The sequence below is a fragment of the Vicugna pacos genome, chromosome 1, assembly GCF_048564905.1.
Source record: "Vicugna pacos chromosome 1, VicPac4, whole genome shotgun sequence".
Taxonomy (NCBI): domain Eukaryota; kingdom Metazoa; phylum Chordata; class Mammalia; order Artiodactyla; family Camelidae; genus Vicugna; species Vicugna pacos.
In genome coordinates, this window is record NC_132987.1 from 115,255,624 (window position 1) to 115,271,884 (window position 16,261).

The following is a 16,261-nucleotide window of genomic DNA, read 5'->3' on the forward strand; positions in this document are numbered from 1 at the left end:
TTTTCATCATAGTATCATCTCCCTGGACAAAGGAAATACTCAGACTTCTGATTTCAGTTTCATCCATTTTCCCCTTTACTAAGTGATGTGCTGTTGGTGTGGCTGACCCTCTGGGAACCACAGCTGGGAACCAGGAGTTTCCAAACTGAAACTGATGAAGGGATGAATTCTTTTGAGACCGCAGAATTCAAAGGAGTCACAGGTTGACCATTAGAAATAAAACGACAAATGGATAACTTTTCCGTAAAGAGCATATTGTGTCAATTTATTATAGAATGCAGTTAAAAAAAATACTTTGAGGTTAGCCTCTCCAGTTTAAAAGCACTTAACTAGGAACACTTGAACAGCTAGGCAATGGTCTCTCCCTCACCTGCCCCCAGCCCCACCGAGTACTGTAAACAGGGTTTTGAGAACATTCAGTCAATTTCTTGATATGAACAATCAAACATATTTGCTTCTTAAAGAAAACCACCTCCCACATTTCCAAAGCATGCACTGTTACTTGGCATTCGGTATTTCAAAATGACAAACCTTGTTATGGTATCGTAAGGTATTATGGTATCATAATACCTATTTACCAGACATACACATTACAACTAGAAAAAAAATTACAAACGTTAACCTAGTGTAACAATTCCATCAGGAATTAATGGGGAAAGGCACTGCATCCTTCTCATAACCTTTACACAATCTACTATCCACTTCACATGCTTTGAATTCAAGTCCTGCCCAACATTTGAAAGGCGTTTCTACAACATACAATTCACAACATACAAGTAGGTTAATACATCTTACACTAGCCTCCACTGCTGTATTCCTCACCCGAGTGCACAACAGGTGTGAATATATTCTATCAGCTTTATTTACAAGTTTATCTTGATGTTTTAGTGGGATTAAAAAAAAAATCAATGATCTCAACCGGCAGTTCCCCAAAAAAGGTTTTTGGCTATGATTCATGTAACCCCCCACATAAAAGAAATAAATGAAACCAATTTATTGTCTAACCTAAAACACCTAAACTAAAACTTCTCACCCACTAAAAGTTGGCAGTGGAACTGCTGTCTCTGAATTTTATAAGCAAAACGCTACATAGGAATTGCAGATCGACTTCTTTTGCAAAAGCACAAGTCCGTGTTGCATCGGATAGGATGCCGAGTGGATGTATTCCAGGTGGAATCCCACCTGTGTGCGCTGTTGCAGAGACAGTCACGAATCTGGAAAGGTGACAGACTTTTCAAATGCTTTCCTATCTTCCCAAAAGATGTGAAACAACAATGGCATAACTCTATATACGAACAAAGGTTAGTTCTGAAAATCAGTAATATACATGCACAAACATTAGGACATGACGGGGAAGAAATGAAACGCTACAATTTCCACGTTGCATTGTTGTTTTCACAACCCTTCTGCACTAGACACCTCGTGGCTCCACGCAGTGCCTTTCTCTACCAGGAAAGAGAGTCTACATCATAGGCTGGTTAGAAACAGAAGGCTCTCCCCGGACCCATTGATCAGCCTGCCCCTGGCAAAAACAGAACCTACCAGAAAATAACAAGTACAGAACACTATCGTTATCGGTTTTCTCGAGACGTTTCCGAATGTCCTTGTGCGATCACCCCAAACTCAGTGATTGGCTCAGGAAAATTCCCAGGAGCCATGAACATTGACAGATACACAGCATCGGAACCAGAAGACTAAGCCTCGGTTCTCTTCTGAGCAACGTGAGCTGCAATTTCTGCCTCAGCGATCACGGCTGCCGCCTCCAAAGCTGTGACCGGCCACTTCCACAGTAAAAGATTCCTTCCCGTGAGTGTGACTTGGAATACCTCTCCGTCCAGGGGCCAGTTCAGCTTAAGTGGATGGGCGTGTACTCCGGCCTCCTGGTCTGGATAATTTTGGGTTTGGGTCTCTTCATTCTTTCCATCTCGTCTTCCTCCTCGTTCTCCTGATCGCTCTCACACACGTGGACCACCACACTGGGAGTGGTGTCGGTCGCGGCGTGCAATTCATACTTTTCCCCTAGGGAAAGGGAAGAACTGCAGGGTAACTCAGGCAAGGATCTGAGGGCCAAAGAGCAAGAGCAGATGGACGCGCATGGAGGGGTCCGCTCAGCCGAGCTTCCATGAGCATCCAACGGGGACTGAGGGACACAGCCGGACACACTCTGGACTGGTGTTTCTTTGGTGGCTCATTATATATCTCACCATACAAATGACTCTGCTTTCAATCAAACACTCAGAGTCCCAGCACATGAAAGGTATGGAAGGAATGTAAATTACACTTAGCATGTCCACCAGGCCCGCTGGTGGTACCAGGAGCATCCATTTGGGAAAAGACATTGCACAAATAAAGGCATGAAGAAAGGACCTCTTGAGCCTCCTTCTCCGGCTCCAGCTGCAGTGCGCAGCCCACACAAGGGCCAGGAGGCACGGGAGACCCAGTGCTGGTTGAAGCAGGTGCTCCGAGAACATTTTTGAGCACAGCATCCTCTTCATACAACTATCAACCCCCTGGGACCAGGAGTGTCCTGCTGTTCTATGTCAGCTTGAGTTTTACCAGGTTCAGTCAAGATACTTTGATTCATAAAAAAGGTGTGGCTCCTTCTCTACTCCACATGCAAGACTGGAATGTTATTTTAACTGCATTTGAGAGGGTTAAAGAGCCTCATCATTCTTGAGGGGGGAGGATTAAGAGGGAGGGTCAGACAGATCACTCAAAATGTTGGTCAGAATACCCTTTACAAATTCTTATCTACCTGCCAGTGAGTCACAACCCAGAAAACACGGGTGTGGGATCATATTTGCAAAATCTTGGCAATCTTGTTGGCTGAAAAGCACAGCTGAATATGAAAAAACTCAAACTCATTGTTAAGGAAACTAAGGGCAAAATGATCTCATTATGTCTATTTTCTATAAAGGCTTCTCAAACAAGCCTTCTGTAAAGAAAGGGGCAGATTCTAGAGTGAAGAATGTTCATTAGCAGAACAGAATGTCCTGCCTCGGGGCAGTCTGACACCTCTCCCCAGGTGGAGCTCTCCGTCCTCCCTTCTCTAACATCCCAGCAGATTCCAACCCTCGGCTTTGCTAATGCACCTTGGCCTGGAGCTGCTGGGAGGAGCACCAGCCATTTCCACCTTGACCTTCAGGCCACGATTAGCAGGAAGTAATGTGATCCTTGCTTTCTACCACAGAGGGAATTTCCGTCAGAGCGATATTTTCAGAAATGTAATCTTTTCCATGGGAAACTGCTGATGGTCCAAGAAAATAAAATTCTCAACTCAAAGGAACATCAGATTGCTGGTCAAGGAGAAAGCTGATGGCCTCAGTGTTTACTGGATTTGCTCCACAGATAGAGCAGAAGAGGGGCTCAAACCTCTTTGCCCCGAGATCCCCCCGGCACCTCCTGTTTAACCAAACTCTGTCAGATGGGACAGAAACCACTAAATTTTATTGTTTCTAGAAAACATGCTTTGAGGGATGCTGATAAGCCAGGCACTGTATGAAGTGTTTTTTACATGGTGAGCTCATTTACCACTCAGAACTCCACCGAGTGATACCCATCTTCTGGATGGGAAGCCTGAGGCCAGAGTACCTTTCTTCCTAAGTGCTCACACCTTTGTCCCTTCAGAGGACCAGAACCTCTTCTCTCCCTCCCTCTATCCCCTGGGAAAGCTCAGCAGGGGAGCACCCCTCCCTCTGGGGCTCTGCATGACTGGGGCTCTTTCTCCACTCTGATCTATGGTCCTCCGTTCCCTCACACATTCAAAAGGGTAGGTGAGAATCAGATCAATGGATGAAATTATCTTGGCTAAAAATAAAATTTCTAAAAGAGGGGAAGGCCTCTTTTAGAGGTGAGGGGATGGATTCACATGATGTGGTCATGGTACTTGGTCCCTAAGGCCAACTCGCATGCCTTCTTAAGGGATGAGGCCAGAGGCAGGCGTGCACACTCCCAGCATGGGTTACTTGGATTCAGAAGACAGCAAATAGGGTTGATTCACAACACGCTGGCACCAATCACATGAGAGGTCAAAAGAGCAATGGGGATAGGGCTGCTCCCGCTGCAAGTGAGTCTCTGTGCCTTTAACACCATCTCTGCGCGTCGCCTTGTCCCCTCCCCACCTGAGAGCACTGCTTACCTGGCCCCAGCTTGGAGATAGCATATAAAAGATCATAATTTATGACAGGAGTAGCATCTTCCACTTGTTTCCAGCCAACCGGCGGAGAGGCGGGAGGAGAGATCAGAAACTGCTTGTCTGGATTCGGTGGGGCCAGGTGTGAACTTCCTATGTGCAAAGTCTGGGGAGAGAGAGAAGTACAGGTGGATGTTTCCTTAGGGAAGAACTGAAACAATGCAGCGGCACTTAATGACAGCTTACAGAAGACAGGCGTGAAGGACAAACCCACGTGCAGACAGCAGAACAGGTGCCCGAGGATGAATCATAATGAGGTTTATAAGGGGAGGGGAAAGGGAACTCAGATTATGGTGCAGACATGATTAGAGCCCCCTCCCAGGCCTGGGTCTCCCAGGCACAGGGACTGCAAGTAATTATGCTTGACCTAGACTGATGGAAATGAACAGAGATAATTTTGGTATAAATGGAAAAAATAAAGCACAGTTGCTGAGGTCAGAAGAGATCTCAAAATCAGCTGCTTCCAGCTCCTCATATCACAGAGGCATCACATCATATCACAGAAGCTCGAAAAGGCTAAGCCATTTCTAAGATGATACAGTTTTTCAGGGGGGCAAAGTAGGGACGGGGACGCAGGACTCCTGCCCACTACAGTCTCAGGCTCCCGCTGGGGCTCTGAGTCAGATGCCAGAAGTGAGGAAGGAAAAAGAAATCCACCTTCCAGGTTACATATTTAAAAGAATAATGGTAAGGAACAAAAGCCCAAGATTCTAGTTTAGGCTTAAACATTATACCAGTGATTAGAGGGCTGTTTGGAAAGATCTTACATTAGAACCTTACGAGTTTTTACCAGGGGAAAGGGGGTGGGAAGGGATACATTTGGGAGTTCAAGATTTGCAAATATTGACTACTATATATAAAAATAGATAAAAAACAAATTTCTTCTGTATAGCACAGGGAGTTATATTCCATATCTTGTAATAACCTTTAATGAAAAATAACATGAAATCGAACATATTTCTATCTATGTGTGACTGGGACATTATGCTGCACAGCAGAAATTGACACATTGTAGCTGACTATATTTCAATTGAAAAAAAAAAAGAATCTTACCAATTTGGACTTTCTTTGTTCCTTAATATTTTCCCCCATAAAAATTACACAGTGAACATGTATGTACTTTAATAAACCAGAAAAAGTCGTGGAGGGACTAAGTAATTATTTATACGGAACCCTACCAAACACAGGAAGGAGCTTACTCTTAACCAAGGATCCAAGTTCAAAGCCTGCACCTCGGACTCACCACCAGGGGGCAGGGCATCCCGGCTCTCATTTACCCTGGGAGGGCGGGCAAGTTCGCCTTCCCACAAGGTCAGGAAGCCCCTCTAAAGCGTCTGTCTGTTCCCATCATGGCCTGGGGAACTCAGGGCCCCAGTGGGGGTCTCTTTAACCAGGGAGAAGCGTCCAAGAAGCCCCTTCCTCTCCCCCTGTTTACCTGTTGGATTCCTGTCACATCGTTAAATGGAACTTTGTGAGCTGCCTAGAAGGTGGGCAGCCCAGCATCAAAGGCGGAGGGGGCGCGGGCGAGGGGACAGCTGGAAGGGTGATGAGCAGGAGAGAAAGCAAACCCGCCCACAAGCCCACGGGGAGTGCCCTAGGGCCGGACCCCCACCTACCAGGATTTCTTAGCATTTACTACCTGTATGGTGAACCCATTTTTTCCTTTCAGGCTGGGTCTGGCAGCCTCGGGCTGATGTGCAGGCCCACCTGGCAGAGATCAGCTCTCCACAGTGAGCGGGCTGCTGGGAACCTGCACAGAGCCGGGACCGCTCCCGTCCTCTCCAGGTCTGGAAGGGGGCGTTAGCCCAAACTAAACCTTGAACAAATTCCCGCACACCTGCTGCGTGGTCTTAGGGTTCTAGGGTAGCCACGCCCACAACCCTGCCCTCTACCACCTTCCTGAGTCAGGAAGGCTCGGGGTGATCACTACTCAACTCAGGTCATTTCTGAGGTCACTTTCAAATACACCTGATGTCTTCTTAAAATAGGTGACTTGAACATTTTTGAGTATGAATGTTGCCTTTCTCGAGAGGAGTTCTTGCAGTTTTAAATCAACATACACGTAATCGATGTATAAGCTACTTTTAAGGGTGGGAGGGAGAAGAGAGAAGCATGAGTATCAATGATGTCCACTCACCTGAGCAAAATATAACTTCATTTCCTTTCCAAGAAATTCAGTCTTATGTAGCTGGAGTCGGGCATCTGCTGCAGATAAGGGGTTGCTGAAGTTTATTCTGACTCGTTTGAAGCTCTTAAAATACTGAAAGGTGATATCCTTGTCATATGTCCTAAAGAGGGATTCAAATTTGGCCTGAAAAATAAATATAAAAGGAATTGAAATTTACCTGCAAACGACCCTTGACTAGATGACTTCATTACATTTCATACGGAAAATTAATAAATCATTTCAAGAACTAACTTCTTAGAGAAGACAGAGAACCTGCCTTTCTTCTCTGAGGAAACTGCCTTTTCTGTCCTTTAAATTTAATATAGGTGATTTTATACAAAAGTAAGAATGTATGATTTACTAAATTCATTTAATCAGCTGAACAATGATCAATACTTAAACACTTCTTACAGTCACAGAAACATTCTTTTTAAAGTAGAATGAACATTTTCCAAGCAGGTCCAGTTTGGTCATTGGTCACCCAAATGGCCTGCCAGTTCCCTGATTTTCCCCAGTCTAGTGAACTCCAGTCCCACCACTCAACTTAGGGCGCTGCTCTGTACATCAAATATTTCTTTAGGGCTTAAAAGCACTGGAGCTAATTTGAAAAAACAAACAAACATTTTTTTACTGAACTGGGAAACAATGACGTTAATAAAAAGCCTTGTATTTCTTAAGGTAAAGGAAGCAGTTTTTAAAACATTCCCATTACTATCTTCCCATTCAATCTGTTACGTTTTAACTCTCCAAAATAAAACTGGTTTAAAACACGAACGTACTGCACCCAAACCCTTTACTGCACCCTGGCTTTAACACATGTACAGACCTAGCTGGAGTGTTATAGGAACTAGTGAGCATGACGGAACAGCAGGAGCTCTTAGAATTGAGTTCTAGGAGAACTTTCTAAGACAATGCCTGAGTTCAATGACTGAAAGCTTAGAATCAGGAGAGAGTTCATTGGCTCCTGAGAAGAGCTCTGGGGAGCCCCCCTGGGCTGGGTCCTGGGTGGGGGTGTCGGTGGGGGGAGGCTGGGAGGCCACAGAAATCCTTCCAACCGGAGAGGGAGTTGATGGACAGTTGAAGCTTCTAGAAACAGGGTGCATGGACTTTTAGTCACCGTGTTTTCTGAGTCTTTTTCTCAGACTAGACACTGAGGATGGTGAGAGGCAGATGGGGGTGGCTGAGAGCCTGGGTGGGGCGGGGTGCCCTCTACACAGGGGACTAGTGAGAAGAGGAGGCCCGGGGCCCACCAGTTCTCTGGAGAACTATGGAGAACACAGCACTTCTGCGGAGGGGAGAGAGGACTCAGCAAAAGAGGAGAATCTTGGAGAATATTCAGTGGGCAGGTCCCACATTCCCTTCTGGCTGGTGTCTCTACCAGCAGGTTGTTCAGGGGAAGTGGGAACTACTCACAAACTTGCTCTCTTCCAATTCCCTGGCTTTTCTTTCCTTTAGGGAGATGTCTGTGCCTTTCCCAGGAGGGGTGTTGCAGAGGCAGAGAATGAGAAACCTGCGGTTTCCTCTGGAGGTACAGGCTTTTTATCCGCCTCTCTTGAGCACGGGCACGTTGCCGGCACAAGGGTGTCTGCGCAGATTTGGAATTTCACGTGACCTCATCCATAGGCACTGCGGCCAACTGTTTAGTTTTGAAGTTATGATTCATAATTTGGGAGAGATGACTTTGATGAATATTTTTAGAATACAAGTCAGGGCTTAGGACCAAAACACAAGAGAACCCACATTATCCTGTTAATTTCATACTGCTAGCATGTTATTCTCTTATAAGATAATCTTATTTGTTCTAATAACTGATAGCTAGCTATTATAGTTGTTGGATGGCATCTTGACTTAATGAAATAAATAAATTAGTGGTTTTACACATATGAGGCTAAAATTAAATATATAGACTTTACAGAACTTTTATGCATAGAACATACTCTAAGTAGTTCAAGAACTACAGTCCTGGCTCACAAGCACAGTACACAATTATAGAAAAAAAAAAAAAGAAAGAAATCTTCCCATGTCTCAATGAGGCTTTGGGTATAAAGATGAAATGTGATCACGGTCCCCCAAACAGAACACGCAGAATTCATTTATATCCAATATTGGTAAAGATCAGTTAGATAGCTGCACAGCTACTGATAAAAACCTTACACTTTAATCAAATGAAGATGAAAAGTATGGTAATTAAAATGACTAATTATATTAATTTACCACCAATGAGAGCTGCTTCCCAGGAGGTAAACTTATCTCACACTTAGGTTATTTATCCAGTTTTATTATTTGCTGTGGCTGCATTTTCTCCAACTAGACAAATCTGGAAACTCAAAGACAGGCTCTTGTAATTACTGCATACATTTAAGTATCTTTCCACTGTTTATTTCCTAAGATAAAATCAAATTATTCTGAATTCTAGATGTCAAAGTGAAACGTTTCTGTTCACTGTCAGAAAAGTCCTCCCTCCAAAAGGTTACTTACAAGCTACACCGAATGAAAAAAACACAATGCCAAACCCTGCCTTACTAATTGGTCAAGGGACGTGGACGTTTTTAAATATTGAGAGCTTTAAAAGTTCCTTCACAGTTAATCCTCAGGCAAAACCTTCTGATTTTTGACTCAAAGTATTCTGGATGTATTTCAAAACCCCAAAACCCACAATAGAGCCACATACCCCCCACCTCTCTCCCCCACAAATATTTCAGTTAATAGTCTCAATTAACATAATGCTGCAAAAATTCTCAAAAATCACATTATATAAGAAGCCTTACCCTGGTTTCACTTTCGCTGAAGATATCACTGTTTGCCACACAGGCAATCAGGGAACTAAAACTGTAGTTAAAGTTTCTAAAGTGCATCTTGCCTTCTTACAGTGAAAGCACTAGAGACTGAACTCAGTCAAGCCCCAAGTGAGGTTCCTTTACCAGAGGCTGTGGGTTCTTTCTCGAGCCAGCGCTTATAAAGCTCCGAGGTCCAGCCCCCTGGGGGAAAAAAAAAAAGCGCAGCTTCCAGAGCATCCTGTTTGGACACCAAATTCCTGAGTCAAGTCCTGCTTGCTCTCCGGCAGACAGGGACAGAGTGTAAGTTTCTACTGGAAAGAGGTGACGTCAACACCTTAGTCATTTTCCCTATGCTAATTAACTTTGCTTGGGGAGGATGGAAAAAACAGCCAGGCTTGTCCTGCAGCTGCTTTATCTCCCCTGTCTTGCAGCATAGTTTCCACTGGTAGTAATTCCATTCAGCCACTCAGCCACCAGGCTCCTCGGCTGAATGGGACGACCCTTCTTAAGATGGAAAATGTTACAGCAGAAAAGGAGGAAGGTCGACAGCAGTAAATAGTAATTAGCCTCCAGGGGAGTTTCAAGGCTGGGAGAAACCTGGAAACTGAAGTCTTGGCGAGTTGTTTGATCCCTGTCATTTCTGGAAAACTTCAGTCAAAATTTCACATATTGGGGTATTAGAGAAAACATTTTGAAATCTGTCATGGTCTATAAACTCTGTTTTTAAAGAAAAAACTGGAATTCATTTTGAAATAGGCCCTCCCCCTTTTTTTCCTGATTGAACTTTATTGGATGAACGTACTAATTCCCACTTGTAGTCCACAGTGAGAATGTGGGAAAAGATTTTAGGGTTTTCGTTGGAAAACTTTATTATTGTAATTTGAGAACTAGGAATACGCAACACCTTGATCATTTTCTAACGGCTCCTGAATTCAGAAAAAGATACTAAACATTTTAGGGAATCTAGACTCTGAAATTGAGAAAAGAAGCATTAAGAGGGTGTGTTGCTTGGAGATCTACAGACTGAAAGTTTTTTGTCTTTTAATAGGAAAGGAAAGGAGGGAGGCTGTACCAGGGTGGTAAAGTGCACATTCAGCATGCATGAGGTCCTGATTTTAATCCCCAGTGACTCCAAATAAATAAATAAACCTAATTACCGCCACCCCTCCCCCAAAACCAACAAAAATAAACAAATAAAGGGATTGTCTCAGTTCCTTTTAAAAAATAGGAAAGGAAGAATAAATGGAAAGCATGTACACTACAACTGAAAAGTTAGTTCAGCTGGCCTTTTTTTCTGGTGACATGTCTGGTCTTGGAGAAGCACAGTGGGATGGCAGGATGACAGTTCCTTCAAAAGGCTGCAACCCTGAACCTCCAAGTACTTTGCCAGTTTAGGTCCCTGTGGCAGTCTGGGTTCTGGATCCTCCTCACTCTCCCCAATTCCCCATTTTCACCTAAACGCAGTCACATTATTTATAAAAATGCTCTCTAGTCTAGGGGCACACAGGGACGCCTCTTAAGCTTCCAAAAGTTACGTGGAATCCTGCCATTCACATTTAAAAATTAACTTCAAAGAATCACTAAAGTCAGCCAATAATAAAAGGAGTACATGCAATGAGGAAAAAGCAAAGCAGAGCATTTATCTCTCCATAAAAGGAAATGCAGAGTCCTCTTGGATGAGTGAGCGTTGCTTAATCTCCTTGCACGGTGCCCTGCTGCCAACTGTAAGGTTATGTAAGAGACCAGTTATGGTGTTTGCTTTGCCAAATTACCTGTAACTCCCAACCCAAGAGATCTAAATGCGTATGTTCTAAAAAAGTTCGGAATCCTGTGAAGAGTATGGTATGCATCAAGCACCGAGAGGAACTGGTCACGTTGGATGAGGCTCGGTGATGGGGACTATGTGCTCAGATGTGCTGTGTTTTCAGTGCAGAGACTACAGCGTGTCCTGGGGGTCCTGGCAGACTTTGGTGGTGGTGTGGTGGCCCTGTGGGTATGGGAGGGGCTGGTGGAGGGAGGATCAGGGGGAAAGGGACGGGGAAGCAGAAAACGGAGGAGAACTACTTTCCTCTCCTCCAGGGTGGTCCGGAACTTCTCTAAAGTGCACTCCCTCCCTCTGCTTCAACCCTCATCCCTCCTCTTCTCTCTCTCCTGGAGTCTGCCTCGCTAAACAGAGTTAAAAGGTGATCAGAGGAGGAAAAAGAGGCTAATTTCTTCTCCTCCTCCTCCTCCTCTCCTTCTCCTCCTTCTGTTAAAACTCATGCCACGAAGCTCCAGCTCAGTTGTGTGGGCAGATCTGGAACGTTTCTGTTCATCTGAGACAACAGCGCTGAGCTCACCCAAATTTACAATCGTCGTTTCATTATACAAATGAATAAAAAAAAAAAGGAATAGTGAGGTATTTGAAGATGGTTCAACTATCTTTGCTTACAGAAATAAATAAGAAATGATAGCTCTTTCATTGGGCTGTCCAGGAAGCCTCCTCAAATATGTTAATTCTGTACCTGCCTTTGAATTGGCAGTCAGCTCCATCTGAATCATATTTAGTGACCTTGAGTGCTTCTATTTCTAGATCAGGAAAAGGGGTTCAAAATGGTGGCTGGCTGTAGGGAGGCTGGATTGGATGCTGGCAAAACTCACTGGGCCACGAAGTGTACCTGAGCCCTGGCCCAGAGGGGAAGGCGCCTCGGGTCCGCCAACACTGGCTTCCTCGTCCAGGACATGCGCAGTGTGGAGCAGATCCGAGCTTTCACAGTGGGTCACCCTGAATAGCATGGCCCATTCGTGGTGCCCCAACACCCCGGCTGCCCAAGGGGACAGACTCCTGTCCCTGAACCCAGAGGTACTTCCCTGCATCTGCTGATCTGACAGTTCTTATTAGGGAGGTCCACTCTTTGACTGTACGTCTATTATACACGAATTTGGATTTCTAAACGTCCTATGGAAAAGAATTTACTTTGTAAATAGCAATTTTCCCCACTGAGAATAAAAATTATTCCAAAGCAAGAATTTGAAAGTTGACTTTCCTATTTGCAGACCCCTCTTGATTTCTTGTTTGCTTGTCTGATGTAGATGATTTGAAGCAAGCAGCACCCACAGCAACGTCTCATTAGAGCTCTTGAAAAGCACACTGAAAAACTGCACTTTTTAAAATCGTACAACTGAAACCAGAAGTTAAAGAAGAAATGAAACGTTTTAGTCCACTGAAAGCTTTAGATGTTTTGCATTTCTTTCATTCACTCCATAAAAATCTTAAGTGAATCTTTTAACCTGCAGTTGCCTCCTCTGGCTTCAAGCAGTTGGAACATTTTCATTAAGAAGTTTCTATTTTCAGTGAGGAAAAACTGAGGTTTATGTTGAAATCCATCATTCCCATTACAGCACTCCTAAAGCATAGTGAACATGACCTCAGCACGCCCATTATAAACCCCAAGCAGTTTACAGTGCCGCCAAGAATGTGCCACCGTGGAACCTTCCAAAGAATGAGCAGGGAGAGAAACTGAGTTTTGACTCTGCTCTGAAAATGAAAGCAGAGTAAAGAACGAGGACATTTGCAAAGGATCTCCTGGGAGGGAACAGGACACACCTGATTGAGATCAAAGGTCCCAGGGTGTTTATCTTGCATGCCGATGAAACTTGTGTTTTAGGGGAGCTTTAGCTTCTGAGATAAGGGAGTAGCTTTACTGTTACTTAATATTCGTAGCCCTTCCCTCTAGCATTGTCCCCCTAACCTAACTTACTGTACAAAAGAAACACACAGGGGCCTCTCTCACGTCTTTATCACTTCCCAGTCTAAAAGGTGCTATTAACTCAGGGGACTGCTCTTGTCCTCAACTTGTAAATGGAGTTAGCATCAAATCCAGAGTTGTGGTGAGGACGGAACAATCTGATGCAGGCAGCATGCCCAGTGTCGGGCCTGGAACACAATCAGGGGTTGACGCGTATTCGTTGCGTTTTTAATTCCCAGCTCATAGATAACGATACCGAGGTTCAGAGGGGCACGCAGTCTAGAGGAGGGCCGGGACTCACCCAGGTGCTTTGGTTGCAGATTGTATTCTTGTTCCATGGAATTATACCCACCTCGCAGCAGTGCCCTTTGGTATTTCCCCATCTGCATCCTCTCAGTCCCTCTGCAGTCTTGGGTGTCTTCCTCTTCTATGTGCCCTGCTGGTCCATGGAGAGGCCTGGAGGGTCCGTGTACCACCCTCACTCTGCATTACTGCACACTGCTTCCAGCAGCCTTCTGCAACTACAATACCTTTCTAACTGACCTCACCATGGCCAATTTCTTATTTCCAAAACAGTGTGTAATTCCCACAACATAAAACCTCCCAAAGCCAAGCTCAATCGCATTTCTCTTCGGCTATAAAAACTGGTGGCTTCTCATGCTCCTTAGGTTAAAGGTGAAGATTTTCCTTTCACTTGGTATTCATCCATTCATCCATCCATGCATGCATCCATCTGTCCATCCGTGCATCCAAGCATCCATTTGTTCTTTCACCCAAGCACAGTTCCAGGTGTTAGAGGTGAAAGGTGAAGACAGACAAAAACTCTCTGCCTTTATGGAGCTTACATTCTAGATAGGGAAAAAGAAAATGAAAAGAAACAAGCTAGGTGGGTAAAATATATAGCGTGTTTAGATAGTGATAGTGCTGGGAATAAGGCAGAAAGGAGGGAAAGGAAAAGTTGGGAAAAGGAGATGCTAAAAGTCTGACTAGCCAGGAAAGGCATCCTGAGAAGATGACATGTGGATGCATCAAGATTTGAAGGAAGTAGGGAGAGAACTGTGAGATGCTGGGAACAGCATTCCAGGTCCAGGAACAGAAGGCACAAAGGCACCTGGCACATTCCAGCCCAGGAGGCTTAGGTTGGCTGCAGAGGAGGGACATGGAGAAAGAGGTTGGGAGCGAGGCCATGTGAGATCTTTAGCCACTGCAAGGACTCTGGCCTCCGTGCCGACTATCAGAGGGTTTTGAGCAGAGAAGGAGCATGAACTGATGCCCATGCAACAGAACCACTCCAGTGCTGCTCAGTGGGTGCTGGCCACCTTCTGGGGTGCACTTCCTCTGTCCTTGCTGCACGGGGGCTCACAGGGTGTCCGGGCACAGGACTGCACCATCAGCTCCAGACTCTGAGGTCCCATCCCACGGACACTCCCAGAGGCCTTGTAAGTCTCCTTAGGGGTCTATGACGAGGGTCTCGACCATTCTTTGTCATTTGGGCAGAGTGTGTTCAGTTGAACATATGCTCAGTTGAACATATGCTCGCCTCGCCTTTTTAAAATGCCTATTTTTAGGGTGTGTTTTATAAAGTGCGTCATGTGGAGTAGAATTAGCATAGAATTTACAAACAAAATGCTTTTGCCAGCAGATGTGCTCAAAAATCGTTTATCCAAGAGGTTCGTAGTCAAAAGAAAGGCCTATTGTCCAAGCAGTAGTGTGATTAAGCTCCCGGACTTCTGTTTCTTCCTGATGATCACGTGTAAATAAGAGAACAGGAAAATCTTCTTCTTGCTCTCTAAAGGCATTCCCATTTTGGTTCACTCTTAGGGGTAATCAGGAGAGCCAGATTTGGGCTCAGGAATTTATTTTGCGGGGGAGGCGATTAGGTTATTTATTTATTTATTTATGTATTTTAATGGAGGCCCTAGGGACTGAACTCTGGACCTCGTGCATGCTAAGCAGGCCCTGTACCACTGAGCCGGACCCTCCCCTTTGTGAATTCTAAATCTAAACTGAGAAAACCATCTTTAATGAAAATCACCTTTTTGTTTAATAACCATTAATCTTCTGAATCTGTAGGATAACACAGAAGGGATGATATTAATACTATACTTCAGCCTGGGTCATATCTGATGCTTTGGAAAAAAATGGAAAAGCCTGAAATGTTGTCTGATACATGGCACAGATTAGTACAAGACAGTACACACATAATGTGTATTTCTGTGATAACACAGAACTTCCTATTATTTAAATAAAATTTTTAAAATGTGGCTTATTAATGCCAGTGCCAAAAATATTGGATGCAATGGTGAAAATGCGAAACACATATTTTAGCGGATTGGCAATCATGCTCTGTTAAAGCTAACAGTGGAAACAAGGAAAAAATGCAATCACCTTCCCCCCTCTCCAAAAAAAAAAAAGAAAGAAAAGACAGAAAGTAAAATAAAATAAAATAACCAACTGATTAGGGGGAGAGTAGAGAGGAAGACTGTGTTCAGATTTATCCCTTACAAGAGAGGTCACAGTTCATACAAGATTTCATCTTGTTTGTTAAATTCCATGTGCACTTGAAACCCCATTAACTCTTTTTTCCTTATTACCTCAATCTTTCCTTAGTACATGAAGGTTAACCACCCCTCTGTAACTTCTTGGAAACTCACCACTTGCAATGCTTAAGATGGAGAAATAGCCATAGGCAAATCAAAACTATACTTAATGTCTTGGAGACCAGCAGCCCCGGATTAAGGGAGGTAACATTTATTTAGAGACGACTGGGGCCAAAGCCACCCCAATTAATCATTCCTTATTTGCTCTCTTTAGTCAATTCCTTTCCAGACCTCACTTTAATTACTGATTTTCATCTGTGCTCCAAAGCTGTTCTCAAGCCGGAGCACAGTCCTGCAGTGACAAAAACCTGGGCAAGATCAGTCACGCAGGAGTGGGCCAGTGACAGGATGCTCTGTGGTCACTGGTCACAAGAACCTGGTTACCTTCCACTCCAGCTCAAAACAGATTTCACAGTCCTAGACTGATTCATTCCCACCAAGTAAATCCCCTTCATTCAAAGGATGAGTTTGACACTATAGTGCTAATGCTGCCAAAAAGCTATGTTCTTTTGGTTCCATATTCCATGCTCATCTCCCAAGAACTGACCCTACGAAATCCTGGTTGGCGTGTGTGCTGCCAGGGGGCAGAGGCTGGGTCTCATTCTGGTAGGTTCTCCCGAGGAACCTGACACAGTGCCAAGGACACACAAACACCCCATGGCTCTCCAGTGCGTGACTGGCTGAACCAGAGTTGAAGATCCAATAAGAGAAAGGGGAGAGGGGGTTGGTTATAGCTCAGTGGTAGAGCATGTGCTTAGCATGCGCGAGGACCTGGATTCAATCCCCAGTGCCTCCAT

The 16,261-nt window shown here is 44.5% G+C and overlaps 1 protein-coding gene across 3 annotated transcripts in view; it reads right to left on the bottom strand.

Moving 5' to 3' along the window:
- Positions 1 to 233: 233 nt before the first annotated feature.
- RCAN1 (regulator of calcineurin 1) overlaps positions 234 to 16,261 on the bottom strand; it is a 90,296-nt gene continuing 74,268 nt past the window's right edge. Inside the window, exons 1-4 of one of the 3 annotated variants that reach the window (XM_006204990.4) lie at positions 9,128 to 9,404; positions 6,330 to 6,503; positions 4,139 to 4,298; positions 234 to 2,019 (exon numbers count right to left, since the gene is read on the bottom strand). In XM_006204990.4, the coding sequence (XP_006205052.1) occupies positions 1,847 to 2,019; positions 4,139 to 4,298; positions 6,330 to 6,503; positions 9,128 to 9,214 (594 nt within the window). In that variant the 5' untranslated portion in view covers positions 9,215 to 9,404 and the 3' untranslated portion in view covers positions 234 to 1,846. Of the gene's footprint in view, positions 2,020 to 4,138; positions 4,299 to 6,329; positions 6,504 to 7,772; positions 7,909 to 9,127; positions 9,405 to 16,261 lie in introns of those variants that run through there. The other 2 variants (XM_072968880.1, XM_072968879.1) reach the window with 2 other exon arrangements.